The 19,378-nt window shown below is 38.8% G+C and overlaps 2 protein-coding genes across 2 annotated transcripts; both read right to left on the bottom strand.

Moving 5' to 3' along the window:
• Positions 1 to 219: 219 nt before the first annotated feature.
• Positions 220 to 15,663, bottom strand: psap (prosaposin). The gene is made up of 15 exons (XM_081350811.1): positions 15,582 to 15,663; positions 15,151 to 15,372; positions 11,071 to 11,204; positions 10,910 to 10,984; positions 10,707 to 10,832; positions 8,266 to 8,454; positions 7,975 to 8,121; positions 7,791 to 7,847; positions 4,181 to 4,348; positions 3,860 to 3,952; positions 2,794 to 2,971; positions 2,550 to 2,713; positions 1,299 to 1,379; positions 1,097 to 1,204; positions 220 to 981 (listed from the first exon to the last, which is right to left on the bottom strand). Exons 1-15 carry the CDS (start codon positions 15,637 to 15,639, stop codon positions 946 to 948), a joined length of 1,836 nt encoding a protein of 611 aa, XP_081206937.1. The 5' UTR covers positions 15,640 to 15,663; the 3' UTR covers positions 220 to 945.
• Positions 15,664 to 15,771: 108 nt separating this feature from the next.
• On the bottom strand, positions 15,772 to 19,378 carry mrps6 (mitochondrial ribosomal protein S6). Its single transcript, XM_081350805.1, has 2 exons — positions 18,897 to 19,378; positions 15,772 to 17,332 (listed from the first exon to the last, which is right to left on the bottom strand). Exon 1 carries the CDS (start codon positions 19,253 to 19,255, stop codon positions 18,899 to 18,901), a length of 357 nt encoding a protein of 118 aa, XP_081206931.1. The 5' UTR covers positions 19,256 to 19,378; the 3' UTR covers positions 15,772 to 17,332; positions 18,897 to 18,898.

Raw genomic sequence — 19,378 nt, 5'->3', positions numbered from 1 at the left:
GTGGTGAATTTGCGTGACCAACTTTAACGCTTACAAAATTTGCAAACTTCAACCTCAAGTGTAACTTCAGCGAGCAATGGTAAATATGGTCACAACTTTAGAAAGGGCCGGGATTAGGCAGACTGAATTATTGGAAAAATCATGCTTACATTGGAAGATCAAGTTATTACTTTACAGAGGAACTGAAAAGGGCATTTAAAAACAAAGAAACCACAGAGAAGGGGTTTGAGGTTTAATTTTAATTTTTTTAAAAACAAAGGCTCAGTCTGAACAGTGTGAATGAAGCACAAGGATAAAATTCAACATATAGGGAGCAGTGACTGATAAATCAGTGAGGGATTAGTGGATCAAATGAAGAATGTCAACATCACTTTCCCCATCAGCTCATTAATAACAGACACAAAATGACAAAGTTAGAGAATCAACTTATATTAGGACCAAAATGTCACCCATTAAAAGTAAAAGTTTAAATCACTGGCCTTGCAGGTGTATTTGCAGTTAAAAAGGGAGGCAGGGATATTAGAGCATCCTAAATCATTTCATCTTTATTCTCAGGATATCAGATCACCTCTTCCATTAAAGGCACAATCTATTTCCATATAAACTTATCTTGCAACTCTCAGATGCTATGTGCATATTTAAAGGATTGTACAACTTAAAGAACACTAAAAAAAAAAAATCCAGTTTCAGTGCAAGTATTTCTCATATATCTACACCTGCCAGTCACACCTCCCTCCAGACCCCTGCCCCCTCAAAAGTGTACATGTCCTTTCAGTAAAAGCTTTCTTTCCCCTGAAACAAGGCTGTTAAATTAGATGTGACAGATCAATTTCAAATGTCACTTATTAAAAGAAAACCCAGGTATTGATTTCAAAACAGAAAAGCAGCGCTACAGCAATTCTCTTTTAGTTTCCCAAGATTGTTCCGGAACGTTCTCCTCATCCTTCAGTTCCATACGTGACGCCTGCAGTGGTCCATGGCCTACGACACACAAACACCGAAGTTCATTTACATCACAGCCTGCTGTTGTGCAAGACAACATTATATGCTCCACACACGAATGCGTATCTTCTGGAGCCGGAAAAGCAATACTCACATTACAGCGAGCGGCGGTCTGCACATTCTTACACCAGTATGCTGGTCCCCAGCTGCACCGCTCCATTCCCAGCAGCCTCTGCACTGCCTCAGGACATGCTCCCAGCTTCTAAATCCATCAACAACAACAGCAGCTCAGTCTGGGCTCATCATTTGATCACATGATTGGAGTTTGAGAGAGCAGTGTGAATCTTAAATCTTACCATGCAGACGAAGTCAGGGTCGAGTGTCTGGAGCAGCAGCTGCACCAGCAGAGGCTCGTACTGCTCGATGAGCTGGTTACACTGCGGAGAGGAGAGCACATACAGCGTAGGGATATTTACACACCAGTATATAAACTTGCCATAACACAGGGAGAGAGGAATCGCATTTGAATGAATGCTCGTTTTCAGGATCTGTCGCGCAAATCCTCCGCCATCGTCTTTTCAGTCATCTCTCTTTACTCTCCTAACATAAGTGAAATCTGACTCCGGCTGTGACTCTGCAGCTTGTGCTGTATGAAGCGGAGCAGACTCTTTCAGTTTATAATTGTAGCGTCCGTTGTCTAACTGTCGTTTAGCTTTTTTAGAGAAATTAAAAACCAATTAGTTCAGTTGCTGCAGTGGGCGAGTAATGCAATCAGTGTACGGCCAAACACTGTGTACACACACCGACTACCACAGCAAGCCTAATACACAGCCTGTATAAATCCGATTCTCAATGCTGCTCAAATCAATTCACTAACAAGTACCAGCTTTTGCAAATCAGATGTTAAGTGAATGGTACACTGCATGTTTAGAGCCCTATGATTTATGTGATGTGGAAAGCGCGGACAGAAACCAAATCATAAAAACGGCATTTACAGTACGACGTGGAATTTGTCAACTTGGATTAATAAAAAGTAGGGCTGTACATTATCAAATCACAATATGGACTAGTGTCTGAATAAAAAAAAAAATAAAGGCTTGCAGTCGTCACACTGTCTATATGTTGACATTCCACATGAACTTGATCTCCAGTCACTTCACCAGCATTTCATCATTTGTTTTATAACACTACCATCAGATACATACTCAAAAAGGTCTTCACTGCACTCCACCAAAATAAAAGTATGATTTAATTTGAAATTGACAAATTACTATTGTACAGTAGTACAGCATTGTACTTCAAGTAATAATAGTAATTAATGGAATTATAAAAAAAACTTCATAGGGCCCCATTATAGTAAACATTAATATATTATTAAATTGTTAAAGTTTCATGAACTCAGTTGATTAGACGTGCTTTGAATTAAATCATTAAAATGGAATCCACAAATACAAGATTAATTTGGGTAAAGTAAAACAGATGAAGTTACATGAAGTTAGACAACAGCTCAGTCGCTGACAAATTTCAACTGAATTGTAATCAATCCTTTGTTGGAAGTACTGCAAGTGTGAAGTATGGATGTAAGAAACATGACAGGTTTGATGTACCTCATCTCTGACTGATTCAGGCAGGAAGCTGCAGACCTTCATCACGGCCTCCTCAATCTCAGCCTGAGTGGCGTTCTGCTCCAGGATCCCGTCCACATAACGCACCGCCATCTTACACACGTCACAGAAGCCACCCGCCTCAAACTGTTCCTTTTCCATTACAGCTGCAAGACAGGACAAATAAGCAAGAGCAAGGCAATAATGGAAATGTCTTGCGTCCAACAGAGAAACAAACGTCACTTACGGACATGGCTGACCCCATTGCAGAGCGCGAGTAAAGAGCAGAGTGTTTTGGGATCCGCCTCCTGCATAAGCAGCTCAATGATGGCCTGCCCGTAGGTCTCAATAAGGTCCTTGCACTGAGCCGTGAGTGAGGAGGGCAAAATATTGCAGACTTTCTCCACAGCCTGCACAATCTCTGCCTAAAAATTCACAACAAATGTCAGCTTCAACAGGGGAATCTCCTCTACTTGCATCACAGATTTAAAGCAAGTGTTTTGGGTAGACTTTCAATGAGGGACAAATCCAGGGGACTGCATCATGAATTTGTTTTTCGCCATTAGTTTGTGCTTGGTTGGTTAGCTTGGTTGAAAGTACCATGAAGTCTTGTACCAGTGTTCGACGCCATAGTGCTAACCTGTTTGGAGGCAGGTTTTGTTCTGGGTAAGGGGTCAAACCAAAATTGGACCAATCAGCTGTCAGCAAAGTGAACATCTGCTGCACTAAGTCACTGCTACTGATATCACACTTTCATGTGCACACACTCCATAGTTAACCATGAGCTCAGGATCAATACCAGAGTTGACAAAGTTGATGACCAGCATCTGTGACAAAGCCTGATTCGGTTGATTTGGTTTTCAACTTGAAACCAGTCCTGTAACGGAGCTTCATGGTAAAGGCCCCGGGTGTCACTAAAAATATCTTCCAATTGTTTTAAAGATAAACAAAAGCAAATTAAAACAAGATTTACTTTTTTTTTTTTAAGATTTTGTTAGTCTCCCAACTGTGATGGACTTTTTTTTGCAGCGGATTGTTGGCTAATTGCCTGTCTGCTAAAACCAGCATGCATGCCATTACACTTTAATAAATCTGCTTTCTCTTCAATGAATGAAGACCTTATTACATCAGTCCCACTTGCTGATAAGGTTGTCTCGCTGGCTTTATCAACCCTCGACATCTCATTGGTGTCTTGTCATTGCTTGCCTAATTTATTTCCATGTATTCTACTGGTACTCTCCGTTATTTGTTGTATTATCAAAATTAGGATTTTAAACTCGTAAAATAACTGATTGTCAATGTTGGCTTCATACCTCAGATGTGTGATCCTCAATCATGCTCTCAAGTTCCTTCATCACAAACTCACAGATGGCACACTGAGGAGAGTCACGCACTCGCACCAGATTCTGTGAAAAACAAAATGCATGTGCATCAAGAAAACATTCTACATTTTTACACAGCTTCGCTAATTGAGTTTGATGTGAATATTTAGAGCTCACATTTATTGCCAACAACTTGTAGTCAGTTAAATTTACATTATCAAAACTGAAGAAAAAAAACCCCCACATTGATCCTAACATATGTGGGGATGTTTCCTACTTTCTTGTTAAGAATGCAGAAGCTATATTTTGTACCTTAGCAGGCTTGGATAGGACAGGCGTTTCCAGTTTGGTTGCAGGAAACATCTTGACTGCAGGGATGGATTTGGCAGGCATGGATTTGGCAGGCATCAGCATCTCCATGCGCACAGAAGACTTCTTGACGGGGCAGAAGCCAGCACGAGCGCAGATATCCTTGGGTTGCTGGAGGAATGGTAGGCACAGACACTCACTGAGTAACATGACGTGTCAACATGAGCAGAGTCTCAGGCATGCACTGACTGATATGCTAATACAACATCTAGGATCATCATGCAGCATCCCTCTGACTAATTGAGATTACCCATGATCCTGCTCCACCTCATGCCCACAGTATCCCAAATCACCCTGCCAGTCTGAGGACTACCACGCATACATGTGCACAAGTGTGATCTGATGAACCAACTTGTTCATCCAACTCATGTGGTTAAGTGAATAACGGTTAATCGGTTCTCAAATGATTGAGTTAACAATTCTTTTAGTAATTGGACACAAAGGCAACTTACTTTAAGGGCCTTTCCCAACACCCACACTTGTGGTCTTAGCCACTTGAGATGACATGCACACACCAGTGAGCGCACAAGACTGTCCCATGTCGGATAAAACTCAAAACTCTGTGCCCTTAACGCACATTAATGCCACACTATATCTAATACCACTAATGAGCGTTTCCCATCATTCATCATGTTTAAAAACTCACATGACCCGATATCGTGAGATTGGTAGTAAAACTTAAGTTTTGCACATTTTATTGGTGCAGAGATGAGTGCATTTAAAATGTTTGCAATTGATTTGTTAAATTAAAAGCACCAAAATGAAAACGGTCACCCATTACCTATTGATGACGGTTCAGATATTTACAATATTGAAAATCAAAATGTGTAAATACAGCTCTGTAAAAACTTAACTCGATCACTATAAGTGTGCCCCATCAGATAAGAGTTCCGCACATCAACTTGAACACTGGTTAAATATCAGAAACACATGCAAATAGAGGAGTGTAAAAACTGTAAGTGTGGGTATTGGGACAGGCCCCAAGTCCAGATTCATTCAGACCGATTCGGTCACTGGAGTCAATGCAAGACCAATTCAAACATAAATTGCCCCTTTGTCCAAATGTGCAGACTATCCATCCTAAATATTATTATTATTTTTTTTATATATAAATACACGCCATGCCAGCTTCTGTGGCTATTTTCATGGCGATACATTTATGGTAAAACTATCAGGTGTTTACAATTTATTTTTACTAAACTCTCAAACCATGATGATTAACTTTGTTAAAAACGTCTTCAAGAGTTAACTAACTGAATACATTTTTTTCCCTAAATAGTAAGCAAAATAAGTGTCCCAGAGCATAGCATGTTGAAAAGAGTATGCCAAAAGTCCCCAGATGGTCTACTATTAGTTTTTTTTCGAAGTGTGGATCCGTGCACACTAATATTGCCCACAACCCATTGTGCTTTGGAGGAGGATTAAGTTCAGAACTACAAACACGAATAAAGTGTTAAACAGCAAACATGGCGGATGTGCACGACCAGTGGTTAAGTGGAGAGGTTTAGATGAAGGGGTTTGAGTGAATAAACATTTAACCTGAATTTTATTTATTTATTTTTTATACGGGTTGATTTCATCTGCAACATGAACTTATTAAAGATCCATTTGGCCATTAACTTAATGCATCATTTTTCAAGAATATGAGGAGAGTTCTCCACGTAAAAGATCCACGACTGGCAGATCAATGTGCTACTTCTCTCCAATACAGCAGGAAAATATAGTTTAAATGAGATGTAGAGGATGATTGACAGGCCAGTTTACGTGTTAGCGGAATTGTGTAGTTATATTTTTGATTGCCACTGAATGACATTCAGGAAATGGGATTTTAGTGTCGCTTCCATCCTTTTGGTGAAGAATGAAGAGAGCCAAAAATGGCATGAAAATTAATGATCTTTTGTTGTTAAATAGAACCAGTTACTGAATAAGAACCAGTACATGGTTCCCAACCCTGCTCACAGATAGTGTATTATGTGTGACGAATGTTAAGATAATGGAAGATCACCCTGGTACTACATCTACAATCAAACAAACATGAAACCCTCAAGGTTAGGTCTATTTTAAGAACGTGTGAGTGGCTATTCTACACAACAGCACAGATTAGCAATGGTGGCTTGGATTAGAAAACAGCACAGGTGATTAGCCACAGGACAGATTGAAAGACAAGCTAGGCTGAGACTAGCAGCTTAGAGAAACCTACCTGCTCCTGAAGACCAGAGCAAACAAAACCACAAGAAAGAAAAGAAAGAAAAGAAAATGAAGGTGGGAGTAAAGAATGGGGAGGAAAAAAAAAGACAAGTGATTAGAGATGTGGATTAAGCTGGCAGACAGGCAGAGTGTCTTAACAGGAGAAGGGAACACAAGCAGCTTTGTTCATTTCCAACAAGCTCTACAAATTAAAGGGGTCATATTTTAATAGTGTTTTCCCCCTGCGGTCCACTTATAAAGCTAGTCATTTATGCAGCAGTCAATTCATTTTCACAATCATTTTCCACCCTCTCTTTGACCCTTTAAACAGGATGCTTTTTGCTGCTTGTGCCTTTAATGGAAACATCCTCTTTGCATTGTAGACTAAACAATCCCAACAGTTTTTATCCCCCTCTTCTTTCAGGATCAGCCAAGTTGCAAATTCTGCATTATACCGTGACAATATAATAATAGGCATCAATGTGAAATGACCTGGGATCCTGTTCGAAACAAACTTCAGCTGCTCATTTGTAACACTAGGATCCTTCAAAGACCGCAGGCGCTCCACACAGACTCATTTCACTTTTTATTCCTAAACCTCAGAACTAAAATGATTGGAGTATTTACTCTACTTCCTGCTTAGGAAGTAAACCAGGCCGGCCAAAGTTTCTGAATGTTGAAAGCACTCTGCTGAAATGGGTAACACTTTACAACAAGGTTCCATTAATGTTGTATAATGCACTTACTAACATTAAATAACAATGAGCAATACATTTGTTACCGTACATTTATTAACCTTTGTGACCGTTAGTTAATAAAATTGATTAATAAAAGTTGATTAATCAAGTTGATTTAAATCATGTGTTGGTAAATGAGGAAATTAACATCAACTATGATTATCAATGCTTTAGACGTATTATTCATTGTTAGTTCATGTTAACCCTTAAAGACCTAGAACATTTTTGGGGCACCTGACTCGCCTGTACTTTTTGTTTTTCTAAACCATTATAGCAGTCAGTGCCATATATCATTTTAAACAGGAGGACTTGAAGTTTCAATCTAGTTTATTTAAATTGCCAAATTTACATTTAATATGCACCTGCAAGAGAGCTGCAAAAGTGTTTGATTTTTAAACTAATCCAACTTCCAATAAATGCTCTTTCGCTGGGGAGAAAGAGTTCTGGAAATTATATTGCACACTATGATAAGTATATTACAATTTGATTCCTCATATGACCCCTTTATAACTCACTGTGGTGTGTCAAAAGAGTGGAACTAAAGTTCCATTTTGGTAGTGAAGAATGGAAGAATGAAACTACTGAAATGCCTACACAAATGAGAAGACATTTTATGCAAAATGACTTACCATAGACATTAGCTGTTGAAAGACCAGTGGGCCGTACTGGCTGATGTACTCTTTGCACTGTTGAAAAAAAAAAGAAAAAAAAGATAAGATAGCAAGATATGTACCAGACATGCAATGCACACCAAAGCATGGCAGCTTTACGTTGAGCACACAAACTCAGTAAACTCAATGCTCATGTTCTCACCATGTCAGACATGCCGGGTCCCAGAAGCTCACACTGGTTCTCCACTTGTGCGATCAGGGCGCTGATAAATGAGGCGTTGGCTTTGGCCTCCTCCTGAGTGTCAGTGAGGAACGTAACACAGTCCTTGCACACTTCATCTCCACTCATCTGCACACAGAAGGGAAAACCAGCCAGTTAGGGAACACACAGGATGACAAATTCATGGCAACACTACATGATATTCATCAAGTTCAACATTTAGAATCCCCATGGCTTTTTATCCCCATTAAAACAGGCGTGTGACAGCTTCACCTGTTTTGTGCTCTCCTTGACTTTCTCTTGGGGGTAGAGCAGCTGGGGGATGTTGAGCAGGAAGGGGTTGAGTTCATGCTGGTTCAGGTCCACTTGGGGGATCTCGTTGGACATGAGCTGAGCTTTAGCCAGACCTGCCTGCTGGGACACACACAGGCCCATAGCAGCGCACACCACACCGGGGTCACCCTGCAAGATGAAGAACAACAGAAGCAGTGTCAAACATGATAAACACAGAGGATCTGCAGCTGAATACACTGACCCCCTTCAGTTCTTTAAAGAAGATTGTGACTGATGAGGCTCAACAGGAAGGAAGAGACCACAACACAAAGGCTGCTTGGTCTAGTGCTGATAAGATGCTTAGACATTTAAAGTTTAGTCACACTAAAGCTTTTAGTTAGTTTTGGAGTAATGAAAATGTGTGTTTAGCTTCAATTTTTCCCCGGTTCTCTTACTGCAGTTGAGAATAAAATGATTTCCATTGTTAGAGCAACTTCTCTATTTAGTTTTGTAAAAGCCACAATCAACTTTCTGATGAAGTAGTAATGAACAGAATTACTCTATTGGTGCACTCTATAGACCTTATGCGTCAGAGAAACAAGGGTTCAGCCATCTTATGAATACTGTCTTTGAACTTCCGTTTTTGCGGTCGCTCTGTATATTTCTATGGCATTGCTGTCCAGGAGAAATTAGCTTTTGAAGTGGATTTAATTAAGGTAAAGTTAACGAAAGTTATCATGAGGATTGTAATGTTTAAAGCAGATGTCTTAAATGTCAGTAGACCGGGAAGATTTTAAAACGAGGCGTTCATTCATAAATACGCAAGAACGCTGTGAAAATACAGACCAGAAGGCAAAAGACAACGAGCACAGCGCTGAAAAGTGTCGGGGCTACATAAGGTCTATAGGGTCTGATGTTAAAGTCAAATGAGATACTACCAGATCAGCTAATATTAGGCACTTAATTATCAGCATGTGCGAGACTATTCGAATAGTCACTTAAACGATGCTGCTGCTCGTCGACATGGAAATACTAGTAGTTTACTTTTTTGCACATTTAATGGTTTGCTTTGTAAGAAACGAAGCTTTTCTAAAAATATAGTCATGTTAGGGTTACATATTACAATTATATCATTTTCACGAGTGCATATCTGGAGTGGAAAACAAAATTTCATTTACCTCAGATTTTGCATGTGATAGAAGCAAAGCATGTGTAAGAAAAATATCCATATTTAAAACTTTATAAAGTAAAATAACTAGCTTCCAGCCAAACAAACATACGGATTGCACTCGAGTGTAAAGCACAACTTATGAGAGTAATGCGATGTACTGCTGATATTTACGCTACACCATGACGCGCTTGCACAACAATCACAAGTTGTGCTTTAGGCACAAGTAGACTGCGTTCGGCCGGAAGCTAGAATTTTACTTTGTAACATGTTAAATATGAATATTTTTCTTACACAAACGCAACATTTTGCTTCAGAAGGCCTTTATTATCCTCCCGGAGCAGTGTGGAGCACTTTTATGATGATAGAGGCAATATTTAATCTAATTTAATCTTAATCTTTTATGATGGATAGATGCACTTTTATGGACTTCAAAACAGAAAGTTATAAAGCTTGGAAGAGCCAGGACATTTTTTAATATAACTCTGATTGAATTCGTCTGAAAGAAGAATGTCATATACACCAAGGATGGATTGAGGGTGAGTAAATCACGGTCTAATTTTCATTTTTGGGTGAATTATCCCTTTAAATTTAATATACAATGGTCGTAATGAAAGGCAATAGTTGAATAATATATATGCCCTACATTTTTTTTAAAGCCATTAAACATAACATTTAAAATGTAGGCTACTGACTTTAATACATTAATGTTGAGATTAAGTGTAAAATTACTAAATTATAAAAACAAATTAACTATAATGTTATAGTTATAATAGTATTTTATTTTTTAATAATTAGAGATCAAATATTCTACTATTCATCCACACCCCTAGTCAATGCACGCGTCTGTTGTTGCAGTCTCCGGTATTTTGTTCCGTGTCTTTAGTTTCGCTTTCTTCTACCCTGAACCAATGTCTCAGGGAAGTGTTGTCACCTTGTGGAACAACTGATTAGTGCAAAACAAATTCAATGCACATGTGTGACCTGCGTGTTCAAAGTATGCAGGGTTACAAAAATCGGGCAGCACGAAGAATATTCTGGTGAAGAAATTTGAGCCACGCGGAGCCTCGTTTACCCGTAAAAACCGAAGTAAAATTTGGGCTTGATTTTAAGCAAATAGGTTTGTGAAAGCATGAATCATTGTTTCTGCTCATTAAGAGGCAGCTCGTGTTTGAAAGAGTACTGTTACTAAACACTCACCACGTACAAATCACAAATCAACTAAAAGGGAAATTGTTACTCAGTTAAAAGGGAAGGGAAGTATTCAGCTCACCAGCTCTCCTTGGATGATGCCCATGAGAATGGGGAAGTAGTTGTCAACAATCTCCTTGCACTGGCCAGCCAGGCCCTCATCAGGGATCAGCTGACAGGCCTTCTCCATGTATCCGAGGAGTTCGCTCTAGATTCAGCACAAGAATTTAGACTTTGACCTCCATTAAAAGCACTCAAAACACCAGTGTTATCATGTTTGCATACCTCTGTGGCATTATCCTTCAAAAGCTGCTCCACCACCATCAAGACCTCTTTGCACAGATCACATGGCACAGTTTTCTGCGAGAAAGAAGGTTTTATACACTTAGTGCTCAGGAATTATGCACTGGCATACTAAAGAGCTTCTGAGAATCAGGTCAACGCACCATCTGAGGCTTGTTCCACACATTCTGTTGGCAGTGTTGAACGGCATCACAAAGAGAAGCAGTCTTGACATTCTGGCACCAGTAGGGGGGACCGCGGGCACACTGCTCCGTACCCAACAGGGGACTCGCCACAGCTAACAAGAAAACATTAGATGTGTTCAGAACAGCTGCAATGGACACAGGCGTGAGATGACCCATGCAACATCAAATAGCACTTCTATCTGTACCATATTTTTCTTATCGGATCAGCCTGCCGAGAATAAAGACAATTTAAATAAAAAAAAAAAAAGTTTAGAACATGTTTTGTATTCGAATAGTATTGTTGTCGTTGAATAAGGAAGCTGTGTCTATTCAATAATTTTCCACTTTAACTTTGTATACAGTAGAATTGCATCCAGGTGACCTATAACAGGTTACTCAAATTTCAGGCTTTCACAATCAGAATTTCTGAGCTGAACTGCTATTGAGACTAGTTTAAGATGTTAGAGCAAAGCAACTTTACAGAACTGAAACTGGATTTGAAACAAAAACAGGGGTGGGGACTGGGACACAATTTCTTCTTTTTTTTGACAGCATGTGCCTGGAAAGTCCCCAGAACTTAAGCTAGTTAATACTGATTCCACCAAATACAACGCCTAATTATAGTTCCTTAAACTTTCCATGACATGAACAGTCAAATCAGGCATAAACAGGCTCATGTGAAGCCAGTGACAGCAGATTTCTTTCCACTTCGAGCTGATCATAAGAAACTGAACTGTAATTGCACAATCAGACTGGCAGCTTTGGATCTGAAGAATTATTCCTCCTACTCCTGAAATCACCATTTAAAAAAAAACAAAAAAACCTGCAGACTCCAGTCCGAAATTCATAGGCGAGATAATCTGACATATGACACATGCACTGACAAAAACTAGGAGCGTGAGCAGTCTTATGATCCAGTCTCTGTTTCCGCCAGCTCAGCATCAGCCTCTATAGCTGACTGTACAAAAGACAAGTTGACAAAACCCAGATGTGAAACAGCAAGTGCACTTCTAACAAATGACTAACACTAGAATTTTACTGTAATGACTTCTGACACAACTAGAAAGTATTTTTGTGTGCGTGAGTGTGTGCACAAACTGTAGGGTTGAAGTCACTGGGCTATAATATTCATTGATCTAGCATATATGACTTTGTGGTGTATGATTTGGCAATAGGGGACAGCCTATACTCTCGTCAAAATCAGACCGACTCCCCGAATTTTAAACCAGTTTAAAAATTATCAGGAGCTTGTAAGGTACTCAGCACACAATACGAGTCGTGACCATACAAGCATCAACGATTTCCACAATTTCTCCCAAGAGAGATTTTTTTTTATGTATGACAGCAAAAATCATACCGTGTACTCCCAGCTTAAACTTGGAAACATTCCCAAAGGACTAAACTCTAAGTCATCAAGTACCATTACCAATGAAAAACGAGGGGTGGACATTTTGGTCCACAGATTGGCGCTGCACATCTAGCAGATTTAACCGTCTATGTAAGTGCATCCAGGCATCACTAAATGCTAATGCCAACCGATTAGACCTCAGGTACTTACCAAAATGCTGCTATAGCTAATCAGAAAAAAATAATATTTTTTTTTTTTAAGTCACACTAATCATAGTTTTAATGATCAATCGCTGCTGTCATGTCCAAGTAGTCGTGCACATCCCTATGAAAAACACCACGGTTTGTTAAACCACCAGACTTTCACTTATGCTCTGCAATTCTTATTAGTGGTCAAAATCAAATCAGAAAAATATCTTATGTGAGAAGGTGCAGACAGTACAGATTATGGGAAAGCGCCATGCAATAAACATTGTGTCCTAAGAACTGGCTGTAAAACTGGGTATCATTCAAGTTATGAAAGTGTTTTGCCCTACACACCATAAAGTACTTACATTTTACCAGCACTTATGATAAATCCGGAAAACAGGCTTTAATCACAGATCACTGCTAGACAGAAAACAGTCGACTCATTGTGGGAATGTGTAGTTGACATAGCATGTCGAGTAATGACAGAAAACTTCTCTAAACAACATTTTTCAAATTCTCTTATAAATGTGTACATGTAGTTTGAGCTCATATTAAAGGGTTAGTTCACCCAAAAATTAAGATTCTGTCAGTGATTACTGCACATAGTGTAACAGCGCAGTGCGTCTGTACGTAGACTCACTATTGGCGTTGTCAATAGTGAGCCTACGTTCTGACGTACAACCCAGACGCTCTGCGCTTTTACACTATGTGAACTCACTCAGAGGCCCACACAGAAGAAAATTAATAGTTGAATATAGTAGTTATTTTTTTGGGCACAAAAAGTATTCTCGTCACTTGATAAACTTAAGGTTGAGCCACTGCAGTCACTTGGACTATTTTAACAATGTCTTCACTAACTTTTCTGGGATGGCAGATATCGATTACCAAGCAGCCTATGGAGTAGTGAGCCAGCTCGCAGATTTCATCAAAAATATCTTAATTTGTGTTCTGAAGATGAACGAAAGTCTTACGGGGTTGGAACAACATGAGGGTGAGTAATTACTGACAGCATTTTCATTTTTGGGTGAACTAACCCCGAGGGCATGGAATAAGTTTTTAAATTTCACTGGCGTGAACTGCAAAAAGCTAAGTTGTAAACAAGAACAGTTGATGTTGCATCCTTGTATCTCTGTAAAGCCGCTTTGGAACAATCTACATTGTTAAAAGCGCTATATAAATGATGATGACATAAAAAAACTCTTAATGCGATAAACTACCTAAAATGCGAAAGTGATCCTAGTGATAAGTCAAGAACAAACACAATCGCATACTCGAGATGCCATTGCCAAATCATATCACTAAACTGTAAACTCTTATAAATAGTCACGGTCCGCTTCTACTTGGCCTATCGCGTCCAGCTTCCTCTTGTGCAATTACTGAGAAAACTGCATGTCATTGAGAAGTGGAACATTCTGTGGTTGAGAGAAATGTGTGGTTTTTTTTAATAAATCATTTTTCACAAGCTAGAAGCTCTGACTTGACCAAACATTTATGAAAGACTATGCTTTCAGACATCTCTGCAAAAAGATTTAAAAGGAAAGTTAAATAGTGACTGCAAGCAGAAATCCTAAAGAGGAACACAGAAGAGGATGTGGCAACTACTGGTGACAGAGATCTGATACCTGGGACTGGGAGTGAGAACAGACAAGCAAAAACTTGCTTGGATACAAATGATAAAGCATATCAGAATGTGTCATTGATTTGTCAGATCTCAGAATAAAGAAAACTTCGGTCTGAGTACATCAGCATCAAGGCAACGCTGATAATCAGGTTGCATTTACTGTGTCAACAGCATCCAGACACTGTCATCTGTCAGGGCTCAAAAGAAAGAGATACATGCGATGAAATCATTTAAATCGATCGAGCACGAGACGAACGTTATAAGAAGTGATGAGTCATAATGCGGACATGATTCGCATTAAGTACAAGAAACGAAATTAAAATGCAATACACTCATGACTATAATAAACCCAACCCATTCACATCGGTTTCAGACAAAGCAATCGGCAGATAAAGATTAAAACTCACTAGTCAGTTTATGCAGGTTAAAAATATCTGACTGCGCAAAAACATACATACATGCGTAAATAATAATAATTAAAAAAAAAATACAGATACTAACGTTAGATAAGTCAACATTTTTTTTTAAACACCGGAAAGTCATAAGAGACTTAACGTCGCGTGGGCTGGGCTCTAGCTGCTAGTCTGTTGTTCACCTAACGTTAGCCGGTTAGCACAGCACGTCAACACACGAAGCATTTGCTAATAAACAAAACGGGAACACAATATCGCTATTATTAGATACGATTCTTTATTCTGGTTTTCTTGAAAAGAAGAATAAGTTAGGACGTGTATTCGAAGATAACATTTCCATTTAAGCGGGCTTGACTTTCGGTAACCTAACGTTACATGACATGTTTACCAAACACTTGCTCCGCCATTAACTGCAGCTATGACACACTTCTTACACGGAACTAACACACACAATAATGTGGAGCTCAGTAAAACCAAAATATAGATTACCCGTGGAGATAAAGAGAAGCGTGAGAAGCATCATGACTTCGGGAACGCTTCTATCGAACAGCAGTGTCGTGTTATGAGTCTGGTCCGGGTCTGCTGATTGTGTTTCTGCTGCAGTGAGTCGCTGGGTCTTGTGATGATGAGGAGGCTTTATGCTGATGATCTCACTGTCAGCTGACCGCGTGACTGACTGGGGCGTGGCTTCATGAGGAACAGACCAGAGACCTTTATCATTTCAAATTGTATGGACAAACTTAAGGAACATTTTCACATATCTTAATTGCTCTTTAAAGTGTGTGATAACATCATCTAGAGTATTCCAATGCCAATGATTAAATGAGTAAAGGAACATTTGCAATATTCAGTGATAGTACCTAAAATATACACGATCTTACGATTGAAAATGTAAGCTTTGGTGATAGAAAATACTCAACACATTTTTGAGGAGTTGTTTGGTGCAATAATATTTCCCAGGACCTGTAAAAAGGACATATTTCCGTGATTATGAGAAGAAAGAAGTGTGTGAAATTAGGACCGATTTCCTTTCATTTCCTGTTAACCCTAAATGTAAAGAGGCGCACTTTGAAATTGTGAATCATATAAACCCTGCAAAAGAAGAATTTTAAGAATAAGATTTAATGTTGGGAATACAAATTTATGTCAAATATTTAAGTCAAAGATTGAAACGATTTTTACAATGGTTTAAAATTAAAACAATGGTTTGATACTTTTGTACAGTACCATTTTGTTGTTTCATGAATTGTTTTGTTTAATGTTCGCAAAAAAAAAAAAAAAAAAACTAGGATTTTAGTGGCAAATTCATTCACACTCCATATGGTGTAGGTTAGTGTTATAGGGTTAACCCTCACGTGACCAGCTATTGGTGCACATCGTCACAAAAGGCCAATGTGTGAAAGACCAACTGTATTTTAATGTTACATTTAATTTCCATTTACTATCGCCATTTCTACAATTACAAAATCACCATTATATTACCATGTTTTGTTAGACATCTACTGTGGTAATAACAGTATATGTACCATATAAACCATTATATATGTATACAACAATTTTAATAGTGTATATATAGCACATTACAGGTTTTCTGACCTGTAATGCTGCCTGGATCATAATCATACACTGGTCACTCATTGGCCAGAGGAGAACTGCGCTATATAAATAAAGGTGACTTGATTTGACTACAGAACCATGTAAATCATTATATATGTATAAAACAATTTTAATACAGTACCATGGTGTAACCATATTTTCATCAAAGTGCCCTTGGAACATTCACTTGTATGTGGCTTTTCCCCTTCCTTTAATAAGACTCTTTTATCAAAAATTGTTTTGACTAGGAACAGCTTACCCAAAAATAATGCTTTATCAAATATAACCCATTTATTAAAAATCAAACTTATGATGCAGTTGTAATATTGAACACCTCTTTAATTTTAACCTAATAATACAAGTAACTTTAATTGATTCAATTATGTTGATTCAATTGATGTTGATGACATTAGTTAGGGGAACATCTCTGCATGAGATAAAGAATGAATAAAAGCACTTAACCAAAAACGAGATTTAAGAACAAAGTAGTTAGGGTTATGAACCATCATAAGAGACTGAGAAACAACTTTGCATTGTTAATTTCAGCAGCACCTTGTTTGATTTGCTTTTGAATCGATTAAAAACTTGTGTATGCTTTAACTGGTGTGTTTTTTATCTTTTCTCTACTGACCTTCTTTTTTCTTTTTACATTCTCTACAAGGAAAAGTAGAGTGGATTTTTTTTTAGTCTTGCACAACAAACTCTATAGCGCTTCTCACATGACTGTGTCCTGGGGATAAATCATTTATTCTATAGCTTTCCTCTACTCCACTTAAATGTAGTTCTTTATGTGCGTCCCCTTTAGAGGAAGAGAATGACTGAAATAAAGAATTTTGTATCATTTATTTCTGAGCATGTAATTATTAAAGCAGATTCTGTCATACTAAAATTAAATACTCCAAAAACAATATTGATCCTGCAAAGAGATCATATGTACAGAGTTCTCTGCAGAAATACACATCACACCATTAGCTGAAGTAAATGCACTGCTCCAAAGCCATAAAAAGGCTGCTGGCTTTTACTAGCTTGTCTTGTCCGTTCACATAACCCAGCAGATGAGGTGATCTTCACAGTCCTAGGGGGAAACGACAGGAATTCACTTGTGGAACATATATATGATCAACAACAGGCTTATTAAAAAAAATGACAGAGACACTACAGCAGAAGTGTGACTGTGAACCCAAAAACATTTTGAACACTTTGGCACAGATTTCATTGCAGATCAAACCAAGTGGCACCTGAAAAGAAACTATGCTTGACCTTTTTTTCCAACACTAACTTTAAATTAAATCAAAATTTAATCAATTCTTGTTTTTCATGGAATCATTGCAGTATTTATTATAAATGATCTATCCATGCACATCGGTTTTTTTTTTTTTTTTATTCATGTGACCTTGTGATCAAAATAACTTCGCCTCCCACTTGCAACGACATCTCGGCTGCATCCGAAATTGCATAATTCCCTAAAATGTGACCCTTGACCAAAATCAAAATCAGTCACATGGGTCATTTTTTTTTTAAATTGAGATTTATACATCATCTGAAAGCTAAATGAATAAGTTTTCCATTGATGTATGGTTTGTTAGAATATGACAATTCTTGGTCGAGATACAACTATTTGAAAATCTGAAATCTGAGGGTGCAAAAAAATCTAAACATTGAGAAAATCTCCTTTAAAGCTGTCCATTTATGTTGGCGACTGTGCTGCCTTCTCTCACAAAAATAAATGTTTTATATATTTACGGTAGGAAATTTACAAAATATCTTCACGGAACATGATCTTTACTTAATATCCTAATGATTTTTGGTGATAATTTTAACCCATACAATGTATTGGCTATTGCCACAAATATACCCGTGTGACTTGTGACTGGTTTTGTGATCCAGGGTCACATATATTTATTGGTGAAAACAATTTGTGACAAAAGTAGCATGTCTGAATTCACAGTACTCATGATGAGTATCGGCAAAAAGTACCTGGATGATCTACTACTTCCAACAAGATTCTGAAGTGTGCATACAATGGACACTTTACTATCCCATGAGGCCACGGGAGAGGATTTGTGAATGGGGGTGAAGCAATGCAACTGAGGCTGGTAGGTCATGTGATAATGACATGGTGAATGTAGTAAGTCCAGACTACATTCATACTACACACATTCATAGTACTATATAAAATGTACTTTTAGTGAATCCTTTAAGTAATTCAAAACAAGTACCTACTTAGTATGCAATTTCGGGTGCAGCATCTCTGATGATGACGTGTTTACTGGCGCGAGGGCGGGACAAACTGTCACTCACATAAGATCGACCAATAGCAAACCACAACCATCCAATCAAATCCCAAAGGACAAAATCAAGTCCCGCCCTATGTTTTCTCTTGCTCGTTCCGCTTCAGATAACTGGGTAGAAAAGACTATGGCAACTTGCGTTTAAACTTTTGATTTGTAGCAATGAACTCAACTCTCCTCAAGTCCACACAGGTGGGGTAGAGTTCATGACCTTAACTACAATAACGTTCAAATACATCTTCATTTTGAGAAATCTATTCATAGTTTTATATTATTTCCAAATCTGAACCAATTAAGTTATCCCAATCTTCGGAGTAAAAACAGATGTGGAAAACATGAAATTCTCACATTTAACGGGATGTACTCTTTGCTTTCTCGTTCTGTAGGCCACAGCACTGCGCCTGGGAAACCTCGACGTCTTTCTTTGTAACAGTCGGACGCAGCACGTCAATGTCCCGTTCGAGGTGATCTAACAGCCCGCTGAGGATCTTCGGCGAGGCGTGGAAGTCCACGGAGAAGTATCCTCCGTGCGTGTGGAGACAGTTGTGTTTGGAGATGTTGTAGGGCAGCCTGCGTTCCCCGAGGTTCTCCAGACCCCGCACCACCGCGCCGCGCTCGAACAGCGTCTCCACCGTGCGCCGCAACACCGCCGCGGTCTCCGGCCTCTGCATCGCCTTCAGGATCACGGACAGCTCATAACGCGGCATCTCCCGCTGCTGTTATCTCACAGACAAATGTCTCTCAGTGGAAATCTGTCACACAGAGCCTGCTCTGAAGTTCATGTGTGTCTTCTTCAAGGATACTGTGAAAACACACGTGGAGGTTGATGC

This window comes from Scardinius erythrophthalmus, assembly GCF_964197995.2.
Source record: "Scardinius erythrophthalmus genome assembly, chromosome: 21".
NCBI lineage: Eukaryota > Metazoa > Chordata > Actinopteri > Cypriniformes > Leuciscidae > Scardinius > Scardinius erythrophthalmus.
The sequence above is the reverse complement of the archived record's forward strand: the minus strand, read 5'-3'. Positions and strand labels throughout refer to the sequence as shown.

Coding starts and splice junctions, on each gene's coding strand:
- psap (XM_081350811.1), bottom strand. CDS start 15,639: ATGTCCTTTTTACAGGTCCTGGGAAATATTATTGCACCAAACAACTCC. Junction 2,714..2,793: donor CAATGGGGTCAGCCATGTCC/GTAAGTGACGTT, acceptor CCTGTCTTGCAG/CTGTAATGGAAAAGGAACAG. Junction 982..1,096: donor AGACCGCCGCTCGCTGTAAT/GTGAGTATTGCT, acceptor TGTGTGTCGTAG/GCCATGGACCACTGCAGGCG.
- mrps6 (XM_081350805.1), bottom strand. CDS start 19,255: ATGCCGCGTTATGAGCTGTCCGTGATCCTGAAGGCGATGCAGAGGCCG.